We start from the raw sequence: 17,500 nt of genomic DNA, 5'->3' as shown, positions 1-17,500 counted from the left end.
ATCACGCTAATGAACAATACATTTTTATGGTTGTGACGTTAGTTTATGGCTTATAATTTCGGGTGTTACGAAAACTAAGACCGAAGACCTGGTCTTAGCTTTCGTAGTACGAAAACTACAACCCCGCTGTTAGTTTTCGTACGAAAACTAAGACCCTTTGTTAATAGCGGTAATTACGGGAAAGAAACCCGGGAAAACGTACCGCTACTTTAGAGATTTGGGCGCTGTATGTTGTTTCCTCACACGATTAAGTTTAAACAGACACAACGCCATGAGAAGCTTGAATGTTGTGCGACCTTGCGCGACAGAAAAAAAGTGGCATTTATTGGCACGGAAACTAAAGATAGGGTCTTTCGGAGAACGAGAAACTCTGTCTGTTAACCCTTTGGTTATAGCAAGAGTCCATGTTTTGGTTGTAACCACTAAAAATGTGATACAGGCATTTTTCTGTCAGCACACATCTTCCAGTTTCAAAACAAGTTCACAATGTAGCCGTAAGTCACGCAAACAGTAAACGGATGCCCGTAGATGGTCAATTTTATTATGATGCCAGATAGGGGACTGAATAGTTTTACATGAAAGACATAAGTGATTTTCTGTAAGTTTCTCCGTATTTATCTGACTCACAAGCTTATTTCTCAGCTTATTACAATGAGGATATGAAGTATCATCTGTCATGGGGTGAGGGTACATCGCGCTATCCTGGTACTTTGACGCATTATTTATAAGGAACATTGAAATCAGTATAAACAGAAACAAAACAGGCCATAATTAAAACTAGGCCTACTTTAATAGTGCCATTATAAATTATACACTAGAAAATCCTCGGCCTGCCACTCCCCCCACCCCTATAGACAGTACCACTGTTTTTTGTTTGCGTGACTTACGGCGACATTGTGGACTTGTTTTGATACTGGAAGCAAAATAACAAATGTGTATCGACAAAATAATTCTTGTATCACATTTTTAGTGGTTACAACCAAAGGGTTAACAGACTGAGTTTATCCTTATTCGAAAGATACTATTTTTAGTTTCCGTGCCAATAAGTAAGCGAACGATCCTCGACCGAGACCAACTACAGTAAACATGACCCTTGTCATCATTACGTGGACAGTCATGTAAGACAGAAACATGTTTCAGTTTAAGGTAACTTAAATAAAAAGAATGTACCAGCTTTTAGCATAGAACAAAATGCGACTGAAGTCATTCAAAGTGTCCATAATAAGGTAGGGATGTTAGTAGCGAGGTCGCTTCTAGTTTCTCATTTATTTTAAATCTTCATATATTGTTTAAAATCTATTTCATAAAAGAGAAAATTGTTTCCAGCAATATCAATTAGAGCAAATAAATGCTGTTTTGATCTAGTTGATTACTGTCCTAAATGGGAAGAAAAAGCTCTGCATCTGTGTAGAGATTCAGATGTTTGGTGAAATGCACGGTTAAGTTAAACTGAAACGCGCGCCAAAAGCGGTTACAAATATTTAATTATCGATAGCCAAAACTCAAACATTGCTCTTCCCTCTTAAAGGTTTTCCGTCCAGCGACAAGCAATTCCTATCATTAAAAAATTATCCTCCGTTTTGGGCAAGCAGGATAATGCTGTCTTGAGGTAGCTACATGTAGATTGCTTCTCCTGAACGTGCTAAGCTATTTGAACTTACCTCTCCGGATGCGGGTGGGTATCACGCTAAATGTATCACTTGGAAAAAATATCCAGCCATATACGTATTTTAGCTCAAAATTCAGAGCGGTAAAAAATGGTTTGCTCACCTTTTACCCGGGGACGGACTACACGTACAGAAATGCAGCAAATAATATAATACATTAGAACGACAGCCAGAGTTAAGTAACTGATTTGCATTTTTGAGTACTCCCTGATCTATTGCTACTAATCTTTTCTTATCGAATAACAAGTAGGGATCACTTTAATATGTATCGAATAACAGTTTCACCGATAATACAGCGTGACAAATGTCTCGTTACAGCGGCGTAAATGAATAAACTGGGGTTTCACTTTTTCTCGCTCACTCACGCCACACTATCGGCGATAATCTAACCAAACTAATGTCTGGCTCAGTCGCACAAGCGCGACAAAATGGTTGTCTCGCTTTGTCTCGCTCGGTTCTTGCCTTAAAAACAGCTTTATGGCCCGAATCGCGCCCGAATCTCGCTCATTCAGGCCACAAATTTTCGTACGGGTAATGTAGTAGAGAAGTATTACATTAAAGCACAAAAGCATCTTACAAGATTGATAAATACGTCCTTAAAGTCTGGTCACTTTCCTGTCGCCTGGAATGAGGCTCTAGTCTTACCGTTACTTAAAAAACCTGGCCTCGACATACTCTTCAAGAATTTTCGTCCCGTTAGTAACTTACCATTTGTTTCGAAGCTGACAGAGTCAGCCGTCTATAACCAAATTCATAGCCACATTTGCGAGAACAATCTTTATCCTTCCAATCAGTCATCTTATAGGAAGAATTATAGCACAGAAACAGCGTTGCTGAGAGTGAAAAATGATATCTTGTTAAATATGAACAAACAGCATGTTACACTATTTGTCTTATTAGATCTTAGTGCGGCATTTGATACTGTGGATCACAATGATTTACTCAGTTGGCTTCACTCAAGATTTGGTATATCTGGGACGTTACTTGAATGGTTTAGCTCCTACCTAAGTGGAGGATCCCAGTGTGTTATGGTCCAAGGCAATTTATCTCAGAATTTGAATTTGGACTTTGGAGTACTGCAGGGCTCTTGCCTCGGACCATTGCTTTTTACGATTTATGCAAGCAAATTGTTTGACGTTATCAAGGCGCACCTCCCTACGGTTCACTGCTACGCTGACGACAACGCAGCTGTATGTGTCCTTTAGTCCAAATAAGAGCATTGGGCAATTTGAGGCTGTCACTGCTATTCAGCATTGTGTGGATGATATACGCAATTGGATGACCAATGACAAACTACTTCTCAATGAAGATAAAACAGAATTTCTAATGATAGGTACCAAGCAACAACTAGCCAAGGTTAACATTGATCATCTTATAATTGGAGGCAGCGTAATTAGACCAAAGGAAATACCGGTAGTTAAGAATCTGGGGGCATGGTTCTACTCTTTCAATGAATTCTCATGTAAATAATACTTGCTCAAATGCTTTTTATTACTTGTATAATATAAGAAGAATTAGAAAATATCTTTCTAGGCGGTCCACTGAGACGCTTATTCACGCATTTGTCTCAAGCCGCGTCGATTATTGCAACAGCCTGCTCTATGGCCTGCCAACCTATCAGCTTAATAAACTGCAGAGGGTCCAAAATGCTGCAGCTAGGTTAATTTTTCAGGAATCCAAGTACTGCCATGTAATAGCGCTGCTGTATAATCTGCACTGGTTGAATTGACTGTAAGATATTACTGTTAACGTATAAGGCTATCAATGGCTTAGCGCCTTTTTATCTCCAGGAACTTATTAATCTTAAGAAGCATGTAAATACAAGTTACGCTCCGACTGTGGTGGACTGCTACTAAACCCTGTGAAATTTAAGACCTTAACAACTTTAGGAGATCGATCTTTTGCTGTTGCTGCTCCTCAACTATGGAATTTACTGCCCTATGCGATCAGGAGTAGCCCCTCAATAGCATCTTTTAAAAAGACACTCAAGACATTTTTATTTCAGAAAGCTTTTTCATAATTTTATTAATATGTTTTAGTAGGTTTTATGTAGTTTTATGTTTTAAGCGCTGATGAAAATAGCTATATTGATATCGGCGCTATACAAGTTTATTATTATTATTATTATTATTATTATTATTATTATTATTACAATGAAGAGAAACCTCGCGTTTTATTGGCTAATCGTGTTGGTTACCATGACAACACCTATATCCTCACATGTGAAAGATAAAAGTGGTATGTTCACTGCGCACGGTGAAGATATGATTTTTTAGTAAAAGGAGAAATCCTGGTATTTCATAAATTTCTATATATTATAAATATATATATATTTACATGTAGCTCGATACCTACAAATTGAAACAAAATTCATGACCAGAAACAAAGTAATTTTTGATCGCTTTATTTATTTTCACAAATGTGCCTGTATTGGTCACAATTTCGAGTTCTGATTTACCATAAGCACGTAAATACATTGGATGGGCCCAACTATTAGTTTTATAAAATTAATTGTTTAAATTTCTGCACAATCCTGTGTAATTTCTTCATACATTGTAATCATTGCACTTTTACGCATAATATGGCCAAAAATTTCCGCACCATCTTTAATTTAATTTTTTTCCACATCCTATCACAAGCCCAGAAACAAGCAGACTACATGTACAGTAATTTTTTTTTAAAGACGAATGAAATTGGCAAGTGCAATAATTATTATTATTATACACTGGTGTCACCAGCTCAAATTTAATTGGCTACATTTGTACAAGCACGCAGCTAATTCTTGCTTGCTCTGTTTCTCTTACATGTACCTCATACCTACAGACAATAGATTTTATATCTGTAGAATTGACGTCACCTAATACACTAACCAGCAGTTTGATCAGTTTTGTCATGGTGGAGCTCAGCTCCGGAATATGCATAATAAAACAAGAATTGGATTCGGTTTTCTCATGATAGCGATAATTATGGCCAGGCTCAGTTTGTGTTAACCCGCCTCAGCCTTCGGCTTCTGCAGATAACACAAACTTTGGCCTTGATAATCATCGCTATCATGCTCAACCTCATCCAATAATTGTTAATTATTTGCAGTCACTGACAAAACTTACAAGCACTGTCTTATTTATTCCAAATTGCACAAGTGATTACTTATTAAGTGATACTATGATCAACAAAGACTACCACTTCTGCTTTGGCCTACACAGCCACACAAGGAGGTGCAGAAACCTGAATTGACTCAACCTGGTGCTGCCCTCGTCTCACGAGACGGAAGGAGGCCGACGACGATGACTATGATTTAAAAAAACTTCCCTTTTTCCTTCAGATTTTGAAAGTGTGTTTGCATAACTCCTGAATGGCAAAATTATGAGCTTAAAGTTTTATCCAAAGGCCCATGTTTACTTTATGAGGAAGTTATGGATTTCATGGTCCACCATTACTCACGTTCAACACTGACTGATTGGACCTCAGAGGGTTGGATCTAAAAAAAGCAACTTATTACATGTGTATATATGCGAAACAAGTTTAAAAGTCTGGAAGCCCGAAATTCCCATGCTGCATGTTAATATAATGCAGCTGCTTATACACACATTGCACTCTTAACCCACTGACCCTCATCAATGGGGGGCGTCCTAGGGTGTTTGAGGTGTGAATTGGTTAATTTCCAGTAACAAAGTAAACAAATAAAAAACTGGCAACTCCTAAGAAACAATCATTTTAAACGTTACGGGAGAAAGTAATCAACTTTGCTAGTGTGTCTTTGATGTTATTTGTCTTTAATTGTTATCCAGCTCTCTCAAGATTTTAAAGTTGGTAATGGCGGACCATTAAATAGGAAAATTCCAGCTAAAATAAACAGTTGACTTTTTTTGGTCATAGTACCACTTTAATAACATACATGGTTAAGCAGAACACATATCATGCAATCACGCAAGAATTGTGCCATCCCATTTGGTTGGCTATCGTTGATTTTGTTTGCTCACTGACCAATCAGAATGCTTAGTTTATTACTTCTTTTTGCACTGAATTACCTCTTTTCTGCACTATGTTACCCAAAAACTGCATTTTTCTTAGCCAATCAGAATGGAGTAATTTTTTTCTCATGTGTAAATTATTAATAGGATAATAATTTATGTTACAGTACTTTGCATGTGACTCGTCTAAAGGCTTGTTGTATACTTGTAAATAACAAATTTCTTGTGAAATATTCACCTGTATTCCATAGAAAGCCATTAAATATCCAGTAAATAATTTTCCCTCAAAAGAAAATGGTGTTAAAATAAGCAGTACAGCATGCGCATTTCGAAACATGTATTACTCACCTCATTCGCAGAAAATTCTGTCTGGTCCTGGAGACAAGTCATCTTAGAAGTTCCATTTCTAAGGAAAGAAGAAAATAGAAAAAACAGAGAAAACAAAGGTTGGTATTATAGAAACTCCCCAGTGCACTACAGGGTTTGTTCGGCTGCAAATGTAATGCCCAGTGTCTTACTTTCCCAGAGGGTGGTATACATGTACATAAATTAAGGTAATAGATGTCATAAAAGATGCCTTATATTAATCCCATTAGTATAAGTAATTACATGATCTCCAATTAAAATTGGAATATACAAGCACTAGTAAAAGGAACACATGCATATCACGTGTCCGTGCCTCTCATTGATCACTGATCGCTCAGACTGCTTGGCTTGTTACATGTACCTCTTTTTGCACTGAATAGGCCATTTCCGAGTTTGTCTCTGGTTCATAACAAGTCTTGGTGCTAAATCATTCACATGACAATGAGTCTGATTGGGATGAAAGTACACCAATTCTTTCCATTTGAATGGTTGTGCAACAGGACTCACTTTGAAACAGAGGCAAACAGCAGCTCGGAAATGGGCTATTGCCTATGTGTATTTCCTGTACTGAGTTACCTAAAAACTGCATTTCTCTCAATCAATCAGGACAGAGTTTTTTCTTTCTATATACCATTACATTGCTTAAGGTGGCTGGAACCAGTTCCACCACTTTTAAGAGACCTTGCAATCTTTTTAGAAGGGTTATCACTACCACATTGTATCACATAACAGCAATTAATGTTATGAAGGGGGTGAATACACTGTTACAGTACACCATAGGGTGTGCAAATCTGCCGATCTGTGCTGTTTTTTGACTTGATCCATAGATCCGACGTTATTTTTGTTCAAATCTGGATCTGTGATACTTTAAAACTTTCATCAGGTGTAAATGTGGTGTATATGCCTTTGGATATATATTTTTGTTTTGTCTTTCCTCTAGTTTGTCTCTTACTGGTGTTTGTGAAGGTTGCATGAATAGAATGACAACTAAATCAAGAATTGTTGGATACTTTCAGAAATTGTTCTTCAGCAATCTTTTACATCATTATTTTGTACTTTAGTTACATGACTTTGAGCAATATTTTTGGTTTAGCTGGTAATTTACTTACCGATAAGTAGTTTCCATTCATCTTGAGTCTAATAATCTTTTTATCACAATTTTGTCCAGAAAAAAATGGACACTGCAGCCAGTCATTCATTCAAGCTGCAGACAAAAAAAGGTGGGGGGGGGGGGGGGGGAAAGGGGCTTGCTGGACTTTGAGTGATTAGTGAGACGGAATGTTTGAATGAGTTGGGGTCATCAGTATCAAAAATAGACTGAGGTAAACTGTTCCATTGAGTGATAGTTCTGGGTAGAAGGATAAGCAGTGAGATGATCAGGTACAAGTTTGCTAGGATCCAGTGACTTCAATACTTGTAGATGGCAGTTTGACAGAAGAAAAGGTTTGTTTAACAGCTGAGACATATGAATTCTCAACGTTGCCTAAATCTCTTGAAGCAGAGAATGCCACTATAATCTCTGGATGAGGAGCATTAAAACAGCTACCTTGAGGCAGAAAGAGATTGAAATGATTTGCTTGAGAAGAATCATCGTAATATATTAAAGTGACTGGCCTCTCGCAGAATTTGCAGAAAATAGTAGCGGATTGATTTCTCAATCAAACTGGAACTTAACCTGTGGATTTCGTCATGTTTCTCATCACTCATTCCATCCCTCCATAGAGCAATAGCTTGGTAAAAACAATTTCCATCTCCTCTGACAACAACTTCTCTCCTTTGAGGAGTTAAATTTCCAGATGCCATAATTCCTTTATGCAAGACATAACTAATCAGAAACCAGCCTATGCACACATAAATACAACTGAAAAGGCTTTACATGTATTGTGTTATTTCCACCAGATTTATTCCTAATTTTGTAATATTTCGAGGCCATGACGAGATGTCAATTTCACATCAAACCTTATGCGAGCAAGGTTACTCTGATCGAGTAAATTTTATCTCATAGCTCATGGTTATTCAAACAAAAACTTACACTTGCCAAAATCAATTTCACATAACACTGTGTCGAAAAAAGCATTGATCTTCCTCCAAAATAGTTTTTTGGACGTCAAAAGAAGTTTCTGCCATACATTTTCTTACAGCGATTTGCAATGTTTGCCCCCTGGTGATCCCACAACCCTTTGCGTATAAACAGGGATCCGATTACTGCCAACTCATTCATTAAAACTCCAACCCATAATAAGCATATTCAATTCTGAGACAATAAGAAAGTCCTCTGGATTGCAAAGATTATGTAAAATATCTTGGATTATTTATTGATTGCAATCTTTCTTGGAAAAACCGTACTGAATACATTACTTTAAAACTCAGTAAATTAGCGAGTGTGACTACCAAATTAAGACACTATGTTCCTTTTCATACACTCCTAAATATTTATCAGTCATTAATTATTGTTCCCTATATAACTTACGGATTATCTGTTTGGGGTCAGGCATGCAAATGTTATCTTGACAAAGAGTAATTATTGGTATTGCAATTATAATTAATGTGCACTACATTTCATGTACTTTACAAAAATGAGCACACTATTCAGCTGTTTATTAAACGCTAATATTTTTTTTTACTAATTTGTTACATTATAAGCCTTATAAAATGCACGAAGTTACAAATGCTTCAGCACCGCCTAACATGAGTAATTCATTTACAAACACGACCACTATCCATTCTTATAACACTCTCTCTGCTACCTCAGACAATTTTCCCAAAAAACTATCAAGACTCTTAAACGGGGACATAGTTTTTCGATGCTGTTAGCTTAACCCTTTCAGCCCTGAGGGGTTCCCCACTGACGAGTAAAATCGTCTGGCGTTAGACAGAGTAAAATCTATAAGTGCCATTTGGCACTCTCAGGGCTGAAAGGGTTAAACAGGGACATAGTTTTTCGATGCTGTTAGCTTAAACGGGGACATACTAGTTTTTTGATGCTGTTAGCTTAACCCATTGACTCCCAGGGATTCCCCATTGACGAGTAAAATACTCTGGCGTTAGACAGAGTAAAATACACTAAGTCTGGCCAGTTTCAGCCAGTTTGGACGTCAAAAGTTAATACAAAAAAAAAAATGCTTTTTCTAAGAAAAGGCGCAAAACCTTGGAATGAGATATGCCATCATCTTTAAGAGACCTACCAAGAAATTTATTCAAAAGGAAAATTTAAAGTGTTCTTTTGCGTATTTTTGATGAAGATGACACGTCCATAGATATACATGTACATGTGATTATTTCTAAGATAAAATACAAAGGACAACAGCTTTTACATAATTATGTAATTCCAAAATTTTATTTACTGTCATTCTTTATTTATTGTAAACTCCTCTCTCCTTTGTATGTGTGTGTATTTAACAATTATTCTACAAGCGTGTTGGATATCAGATGATAGATAGCCAACGAGGCGAATAGCGCCGAGTTGGCTATAATCATCTCATATCCAACAAGTTAAGTGCGAGTGGAATAATTGTTTTATTAAAAACGCCCCCAAGATAGTAGACAAATCTTCTCGACTTTATTTTCTAAGAAGAAATTGGATGTTTTGTACAATGTATAGATAATTTCCGGTTTAACTCATTTCATGACATGTCACATGTCTATCAAAAAGTTAACTGTCAAATCCTGTGCGCGTTGTTCTAAATGAATTATAAAACGCGACTATCATACCACGTTAAGTTTGTCAAACTTACACTGTTTGAATGAGTGAAAAAAATTTCTTTTGATGTTTACAAGACACAATTTAACCCGCTTTAACTGCTTCCGCTAAAATTATTGTGAATTTGCACATTGGTGCAGTTGTAAAAGTTAAACTGAGGATGAGGGATGCAGCCCTTGGTCGCCATGTGCGAAGTTTCCCACGTTGTTGGAAACCGCCACTTGATTATGCTAGACAAGAACGAATGCTGGAGATGCTTGAATTGCTGTGGTGGATGGGCTTGTAGTCAGCTGCAGTTCTGCTGTGTTCTCTTTGTCAGTTGAATTGGCTTCATGGCCATGAAGGAAGGAACTGAGCGCTTCAGACATCTTCTTTTGCTGGTCGAGGAAAGGTCGATCATTGTAGCTTTCGATTGAATTGTCGAATTTGTGGCCGGTGACTGATTTAATGTGCCTTGTCTCGCAATTGTTGTCAGAGAGGATTGTCACTGAAGTTGCTCTGAGGCAATGATTCGTGAGGTGGGGCTGGATTCCTGCTCGAGAGCTCATTAATTTCAACATCGATTCAAGATTGTTCACTCTGAGCGACGAATTGCAGTACCACACTTTATCCTCACCAGGTTTAAAGCTTCTTGCTTCTCGTGGACGCTGGAAAAGGCAATCTACATGTAACTTAGGATTCAAATGGGACAAGTAATTTTTTATGGTTTTCACCAGGCATTTTGGCAGATTATGGCACAGCAAATATTTTCGCGTCCGACTCATCTTCGGTGTCAGAAAGGCCACCTTGGTGGTTTTTCGTTGCTGGCAACGAGCCGGGAAACTCTTTGTTGAGCTCAAAATACTCTTCTCCTTGTGGAGTAGCTCTGAGGGCAAGCATGGCAAATTTCATGTCTCCCTGATTTTCTCTACCACGTCTTCCGAAGTATATGCCAAGGTAGAAACATGCTGTTCTTTGAAGCTGTGCTGGATCTTTGGTGTCCGCCAGACCAAGTTCACCGCTTTGGAAGAGCTTCTCAACTTGCTGTTTCGAGATGGCTTTTTTATAGACAACACGAGTAATTTTGCCTGACTTTCTTAGTTCCTTGACAAATGCGTCCAAAAACTGTTTGGAGTGTGGAGGCATGCGAAGATACCTGTCAATGGCTGCACGAATTGCCTTCAAGGAAGATGACTTGTAAAATTGGCCATCTTGTTTTCTTGCAGATGTACATTGTATAAAAGCCTTTTAGGCAGGCATTAAGTTCCTCTTTATTCATTTCCTCGATTGGTGTAACACTGAATTTGTTCCCGGGAGTCAAACGCCAGTCTGAAAACGTTAGTGAAATGTAACTAATTAACTTAATTAATTTGTAAATTGTCTCGATTTGAATTGTTTTGCTTTGACTAACACAGATGCAGATGCTTAAATTGTCAAAATAAAGTATTCAAGTTTTTACCTTGAAATATTTTCATGCCATACTTCGTGGCTTTCTTTGTGCTCCCTAGTGTTGCATTTTCTAGTAGTTCAATGACTTCCTTTTCATTCAACTCTGGTGCGAAGCGATTTTTGCCAGCTGCCATTGTTTCTTGAGGGAAAATTTTTTAGCTCCTTTTAATTTTAAGCTCACGCGTATGCTTACCATAGTTGTATATTATGGTATATTGGCTCATATACCATAATGGCTAAGCCAATAAAAAGTCTTAAATTGCATTGTCCAATGATCCAGTTTTTAATAAATATAATATAAATATAATATAAATTTTTATAAAGTCAAGTAAAAGAAAAAAACAGGCCCGCCTAGATAATGTAGCTCTAGCTACATGTTCACTGTACCTGCGGGGCTGTGCGTTTGTGTAAATAGTTTAAATTAAGAAAAAATAAATGTTGTTGTTGTTGTATTCACCATTTGGCTGTTTCTGTATCTGTTGATCTATCTCCATGTGAGTAAGAGCTTCGTGTAACTGAGGCTAGGGCACATGATTTTTAAAGCCCTCTTCTGGACTCGCTCTAGCTCATTAACTAAATACTTTGGGAGTGAGTAATAATACACAGGGATCGCATAATCTAAAACTGATCTTACACAAGTGATGTAAAATAACCCTAACTCATTGCAGGGAACCTTGGCCCTTTTTAGCTGAACTAAAAAGTATAGCCTTTTGGCTGCTTTTTTGATAACATCATTTACATGGGTGTTCCATGATAGATCACTTGTGATTGTTATTCCTAGTAACTTTGCACTATCAACGAGCTCTAGCTCTTTTGCCATGTACCCTAATTGGCTCAAATGTTGCCTTATTTCTAGCAAAAGAGATTCGGAGTTCTTTGCATTTCTCATTATTGAGTTGGACTCTGTTAGCCAGGGACCATTCGGCTACCTTATCAGCAATAATTTGGGCACTACTAACCGCGCCCTTTACGACAACTTCAGATGCAGTAGTGTCATCTACATATTTCCAGACACATGCACCATTAATTACCTACAAACAACCAGGGCCCTAGTTTCGTCCCCTGAGGAACTGCTGAGGGACTGAGCCCCATTCAGAGAGGCATCCCTTGGCCAGTTTGATTCTCTGGAACCGGTTACTTAGAAAATCAATAATCCAATTGATTACACTAATAGGAAGACCTAGTTTACCTAACTTATAGATTAGAATGGTATAATCTATCAGATCGAAAGCCTTTCTATAATCGAAAAGGATAGCTCTTACAGTAGATAATAAGATCCGTTGCCATCAGTTCCTGTGATCCACTCATGGATCATGCTAAGCAAGGCGATAGTGGTGGCGATAGTGGTGGAGAACTTTGGGACAGCTCCGTACTGGTTAGAATCCAGTGCCTTAATCACAGCTGGCTTTAGATGATCAGTTACAACAAAGTCCTCGGCAACCTTGGACAGACATGGTGTTAGAGAGACGGGTCTCAGGTCCTTCTTCAGATTCTGTACAGGCGTTTTCTTCGAAAGAGGGGTGACATCAGCATATTTCCAGGAGCTGGCCAGACACTGTTCACTGAAAGAGGCGTTCAGGATGGTTTTTACTGGGAAGGCGACCAAGCTTGCAAACTCTCTCAGTAGCCAGTTTGCTTTGCGGGATTGTAGGTTCTCTCTTCAGTTACCTCCAGGAATTTCGGGCAATCCTCCAGCAGCAAAGGGGTCAGCGGACTGGCTCTGTATTCTTCTAGCGGCTCGAGGAATGCCTTGTTAATGGTATTAGCAATTTCCTCCGCAGTTCGATCTCTATGCCACGCCATAGTGGAATCTTGGCGGTTGGTTCTCTGTCTCACTGCAGCACCATACGTCAAAGCATCATCCCGCATTTGGCCAATTTCCTTTTGTGAAAGTTTTACCGGTAAGTCTGGAAGAGAGGAAATGGATGGCAGTGCAGAGAGAGGGATTTCATGTTCTGGTTCTGGATACCATGAGTTCTTTTCGCTGGTGAAGTAATAAAACATGGAGGAAGAGAATCGATTTGTTGTCTCCTTGACATGATAGATTAGTGTTTCCAAAGTCTCAACAATATTCTTTTTTAGAAAGAAGTGCATGTTTTACATGAGAAGTTGAATGAAATTGTTCAACATCCAGAGTTATACAGCTGAGGAGACAAGTGTCTTTGAATGACAGACTGGATAAGAGTGACTTCACTCTCCATACGCCCCAGTCAATGAGGTAAACTGATTTCACAGAAGCAACAGAGACCATCCCCTATGGCCTGGTGAGTGATATATTTGAACAGCCATCTTCAGAGCACCAGCACTTTCCAGTTCAGAAAAAAAGCATTTTCACTCTGTAATCTTGCACTCTGCCTCTTGCAATGTTCTTGTTGGAGCACACTGTCCATTTTAGACAGAGAAGGGATGGTGACATCACTTCCATCACGCCGTAAACACGGGACTAAGGATCCTCAGGGTCAACAAAAATCCTGAGAGGATTTTTGGGGTCCTATGCATTGTATGCATACAGACCCCTAAGTCAGAGGCAGATCTTGTCAGTCAGTTTGTCACTTTGAGGACGAGAACACACGTGACAGTCTGGCTTGTAGACTGGGTACTAGTAATTGCGAGTCATTGTTTTCAAGTGTCGGCCATTGCTTCTAGTGTTCGTCGCTTGTATATAAATCTGCAGTCGTTTTCCCTGTTTTGGGAAAATTTTGAAGAGATTTCCGTGGCAAATTAGTTGTAATTGTTCAAGGTAAGTTATTTCTGTTTCAAAATTGATCTGTTGTGCTGTTTCAGATTGGTTTTATTTCTTTCTTTCATTTTGAAAATTAACTACACTTTCCTGGCTTGTTGGTTCTTTGTTATTTCATCCAGGTGACGTCGCTGAGTGGAGTTTCCTCGGCAATATCGATACGGAAGTTGTTTACTCACCCAAGCCAACAAATCTAGACTCGGCTTGTGTTTAGTGCGGATTGCACTGAAGCTAAGACACTTTTGCAAGCCCACATTCATTGGCTTGAAATCCGGTGTGCGTTGCACCACATACCTCACAAGTATCGATCTCACAAGCTACCACAAACCAGTATTTATCGGCTTGAAATGTCGGTGTGGGTTACACCCCAAACTGAAAGAGTTATTGTACTCTAAAAAATAATTGCATTGAATAAGAGTTTTGCACTCTCAAAGAATACTATATATCTTACTCTTACTGTTGTCTGCTGCGCTACTAGCCGCCAGCATGGGAACAACAATCTAACAGTACCGGTCAAGGATCGGCTGTCACAACAATTTTGTGAAAGCCAAGTATGCATTTTCATGTGTGCGAGGGCGATTTTGGAATACGATGCTTATGATGTTTCGCTTAAATGTGTTTTACTTGCCAACATTAAAACAAGTTGTTGGACATTACAAGTCATGTAATGAGGTGATGTGTTGGTTTACACAAATGATGCTACATGTACAATGTTTACATCCCATTGCTTATAAGGCAAGCAAATGATTTTGAGGAAAATCCAGGTTCTACAATATTTGATATCATTGATCCAACAACCTTTGTGTCCGCTGACTCTAGTCAAGGAAATGAAGCAATCGTTGGTGTGAATGCCGGTAAGCAATGTGTAGCAATGTCACTTACTGCTATTATTTACCATCCAATACAAGATAATTCTACTTTGAACAATTCTACTTTCAATTGATAACTCTACTTTGAACAATATTTTGGTTATTGGAAATAATCTATACAGTTCTGTAAGATGTTCTGAGCGAACAAATGACTATTTGCTGTTAACTGGTGTTCCAGACATGGTTTCAATATTTGTTAAAGTGTATTCATTACCATATAGTGTATTAATGACAGTAGTTAACAAACAACAATTATTGTAATTCTGTTAAGAGTTTGAAAATACTTCTAGAAGTGAATTTCTAAGAGACATACATGTCTATGGACCAATGTTTGATGTCATGAACAAACTCAGGGTTTTCTTTAAGGTTTTAAGTAGCCGGAGTTTTTTGCAAAGTAGGCGGTTGTGGGTCCAGAAGCCCATCACTTCTAGGGGGGTCCGGGGGGCATGGTCCCCCGGAAAATTTTTGAAAACTGAATGCCAGAAAATGCATTTCCTGGCATTTTGGGCCATGAAACTCAGACATTAGAGGGATAAATCAAGCTGCAATTATACTATGAAAACCATGTTACTCAAAGAAAGACGAAGTGACATTTCAATAATACAACCCTACAAACAAAAAGTTGAGTGATATTTTTTGTATCTTTTTGGTGGTTTGCTGGAGCTAACGAGCCTGGCAAATATTGCCACTTGACAACTTGTAAACATGGCACATACTTTGAAGGACTAGACCAGCAAAGGCTTCTGATTGGTTGTTAAATAAAGAAGCTGATTGGAGGATACTAATTGGCCAATGGCGTAAAGGATGTTTCGATCCTGTTTAGGTGTGAAGATGACACACATTCGTTCCATTGTGTAATTAGCGGGAAAATATGCTTGCGGAACTTGGTTGTAGTAATTTCGAAAATTGAAAATCACTCGAGCGGTTTAAGAGTGATGTAGTTTTTTTTTTCCGAAGAGTTTAGGAGTTCCGTAAAGTAGTGAGAGTTGATCAAGAGTGACGTTGGATAAAGATCCGTTGTCATGTTGAAGCGTAGAGATGCCCTCGAGAGGGCGAGCACTTACGCGGGCAAGTAGGATTTAACTCCGAGGAGCGTTACCTTCAAGTGTTTAAATAAAGTCCACGAGTCCTCAGCTTCTACGTTCGCTATAAGTGATTAACTGAAAGGTTCGAAGTGAAAACGAAGGAGTTTAGGAGTTCCGTAAAGCAGTGAGAGTTGATCAAGAGTGACGTTGGATAAAGATCCGTTGTCATGTTGAAGCGTTGAGATGCCCTCGAGAGGACGAGCACTTACGCGGGCAAGTAGGATTTAACTCCGAGGAGCGTTACGTTCAAGTGTTTAAATAAAGTCTACGAGTCCTCAGCTTCTACGTTCGCTATAAATGATCAACTGAAAGGTTCGAAGTGAAAACGAAGGAGCGGTTTTGTGAATGATCAGGGGCTAGTTTTGTTCCTCAGTTGAGTTGTGGTAAGAGATGCGTGAACGCAGGCTGAGCGTGTTGCTAGCAGAACATCATATGTAAATTTCCTTCTGGATTGAGAACAAACCTTTTGAAAGTGTTTCTTTGTTTACAAGTTTTTTTATGATTGCGGCGTGATTAAATGAAGTTTTGCGCGGACTAAAACGTCCTTGAGTGATTTTTCCTTCCGGTAAGGTACAATCGGTGGCTGTTTAAAGATATCGAAATCCAATATGGCGGACAACAAATCATATTGTTCCTACTTTCCCGCCACCGCAGCAAGATTTTTTCAAAACGAAAGTCTCAAGCATAACGTTTTTAAACTGCCCTTGAGTCAGAAGTCTTTTATGTGTTTTCAGAAAAGATAGGCACTGCAAATTTTTATTTGTATTGAGCCCAAGTAGTTTAGACCTCATAAACATCATCTCCTCTACATATCTTGACTCTTCAAACAATGAAAGTAGCCGGCGAACTTCGCCGGCTGCCGGCTCTTATATACAACCCTGAAACTTCCAGGAAATGACACACTACATTGTAATGAATACACACAGTAAATCGTCATTTGTTTGCACAAAACATCTTTTAGCACTGTATACATGTAGATTATTTCCAATAACCAAAATATTGTTCAAAGTAGAATTAGTCCACAATTTGATGTTATATAATAGCAGTAAGTGACATTGCTACACATTGCTTACCAGCATTCACACCAAAGATTGCTTCATTTCCTTGACTAGAGTCAGCGGACACAAAGGTAAGGACACAAAGCAGCAGTGGTTGCTGGATCAATGATATCAAATAATATTATTGTAGGACCTGGATTTTCCCCCACATCATCACCTGTATTTTTAGGTATTGCTAATGCTGTGTGTACCATCAATGTTTATTACTGCTACTCCAGTAGATGCTGCTAGTAACACTGTTGGATTCTCAGGATTCATTGGAGCATGTCTATAGATTTTTACTACAGTGTGGTAAATTGTTTTAGTCAAATGGCTTTTCCCAGCACTACCACCTCCAGTTATAAACAAATAAACTGGTTCAACATTTTGTGACTTCAAGCTGTTGTGGTTTTCATTTATTTCTAGTCCATGAAAGCACCCTGTTGAAAGCTTTGCATTGCATTCTTAATTTTTTAATGATCTAACTGATTGACGTAATTGGTCATCAGATATTCCTCTTGGTTGTTTATACATTGTTATTGCTGATGGACTGTGATTTCCAGTAGTTTGGGACTTTGCACCAAGCTCTCATGAGGGTACTTGTTCATTGAACACCTTATCTACTGATGATTCATCT

The 17,500-nt window shown here is 38.5% G+C and overlaps 1 protein-coding gene and 1 pseudogene across 2 annotated transcripts in view; both read right to left on the bottom strand.

The window, feature by feature from the left end:
- LOC138031744 (TNF receptor-associated factor 2-like) overlaps positions 1–17,500 on the bottom strand; it is a 55,647-nt gene that overhangs the window by 20,265 nt on the left and 17,882 nt on the right. Inside the window, exon 3 of one of the 2 annotated variants that reach the window (XM_068879367.1) lies at positions 5,987–6,044. In XM_068879367.1, coding sequence (XP_068735468.1) covers positions 5,987–6,044 — 58 coding nt within the window. Of the gene's footprint in view, positions 1–2,375; positions 2,500–5,986; positions 6,045–17,500 lie in introns of those variants that run through there. The other variant, XM_068879372.1, reaches the window with a different exon arrangement.
- LOC138032376 (uncharacterized) lies at positions 9,935–11,329 on the bottom strand (annotated as a pseudogene).

The sequence above is a fragment of the Montipora capricornis genome, chromosome 2 (genome assembly GCF_036669925.1).
Source record: "Montipora capricornis isolate CH-2021 chromosome 2, ASM3666992v2, whole genome shotgun sequence".
NCBI classification, from domain to species: Eukaryota; Metazoa; Cnidaria; class Anthozoa; order Scleractinia; family Acroporidae; genus Montipora; species Montipora capricornis.
This window is presented reverse-complemented; position numbering and strand designations above follow the sequence as displayed.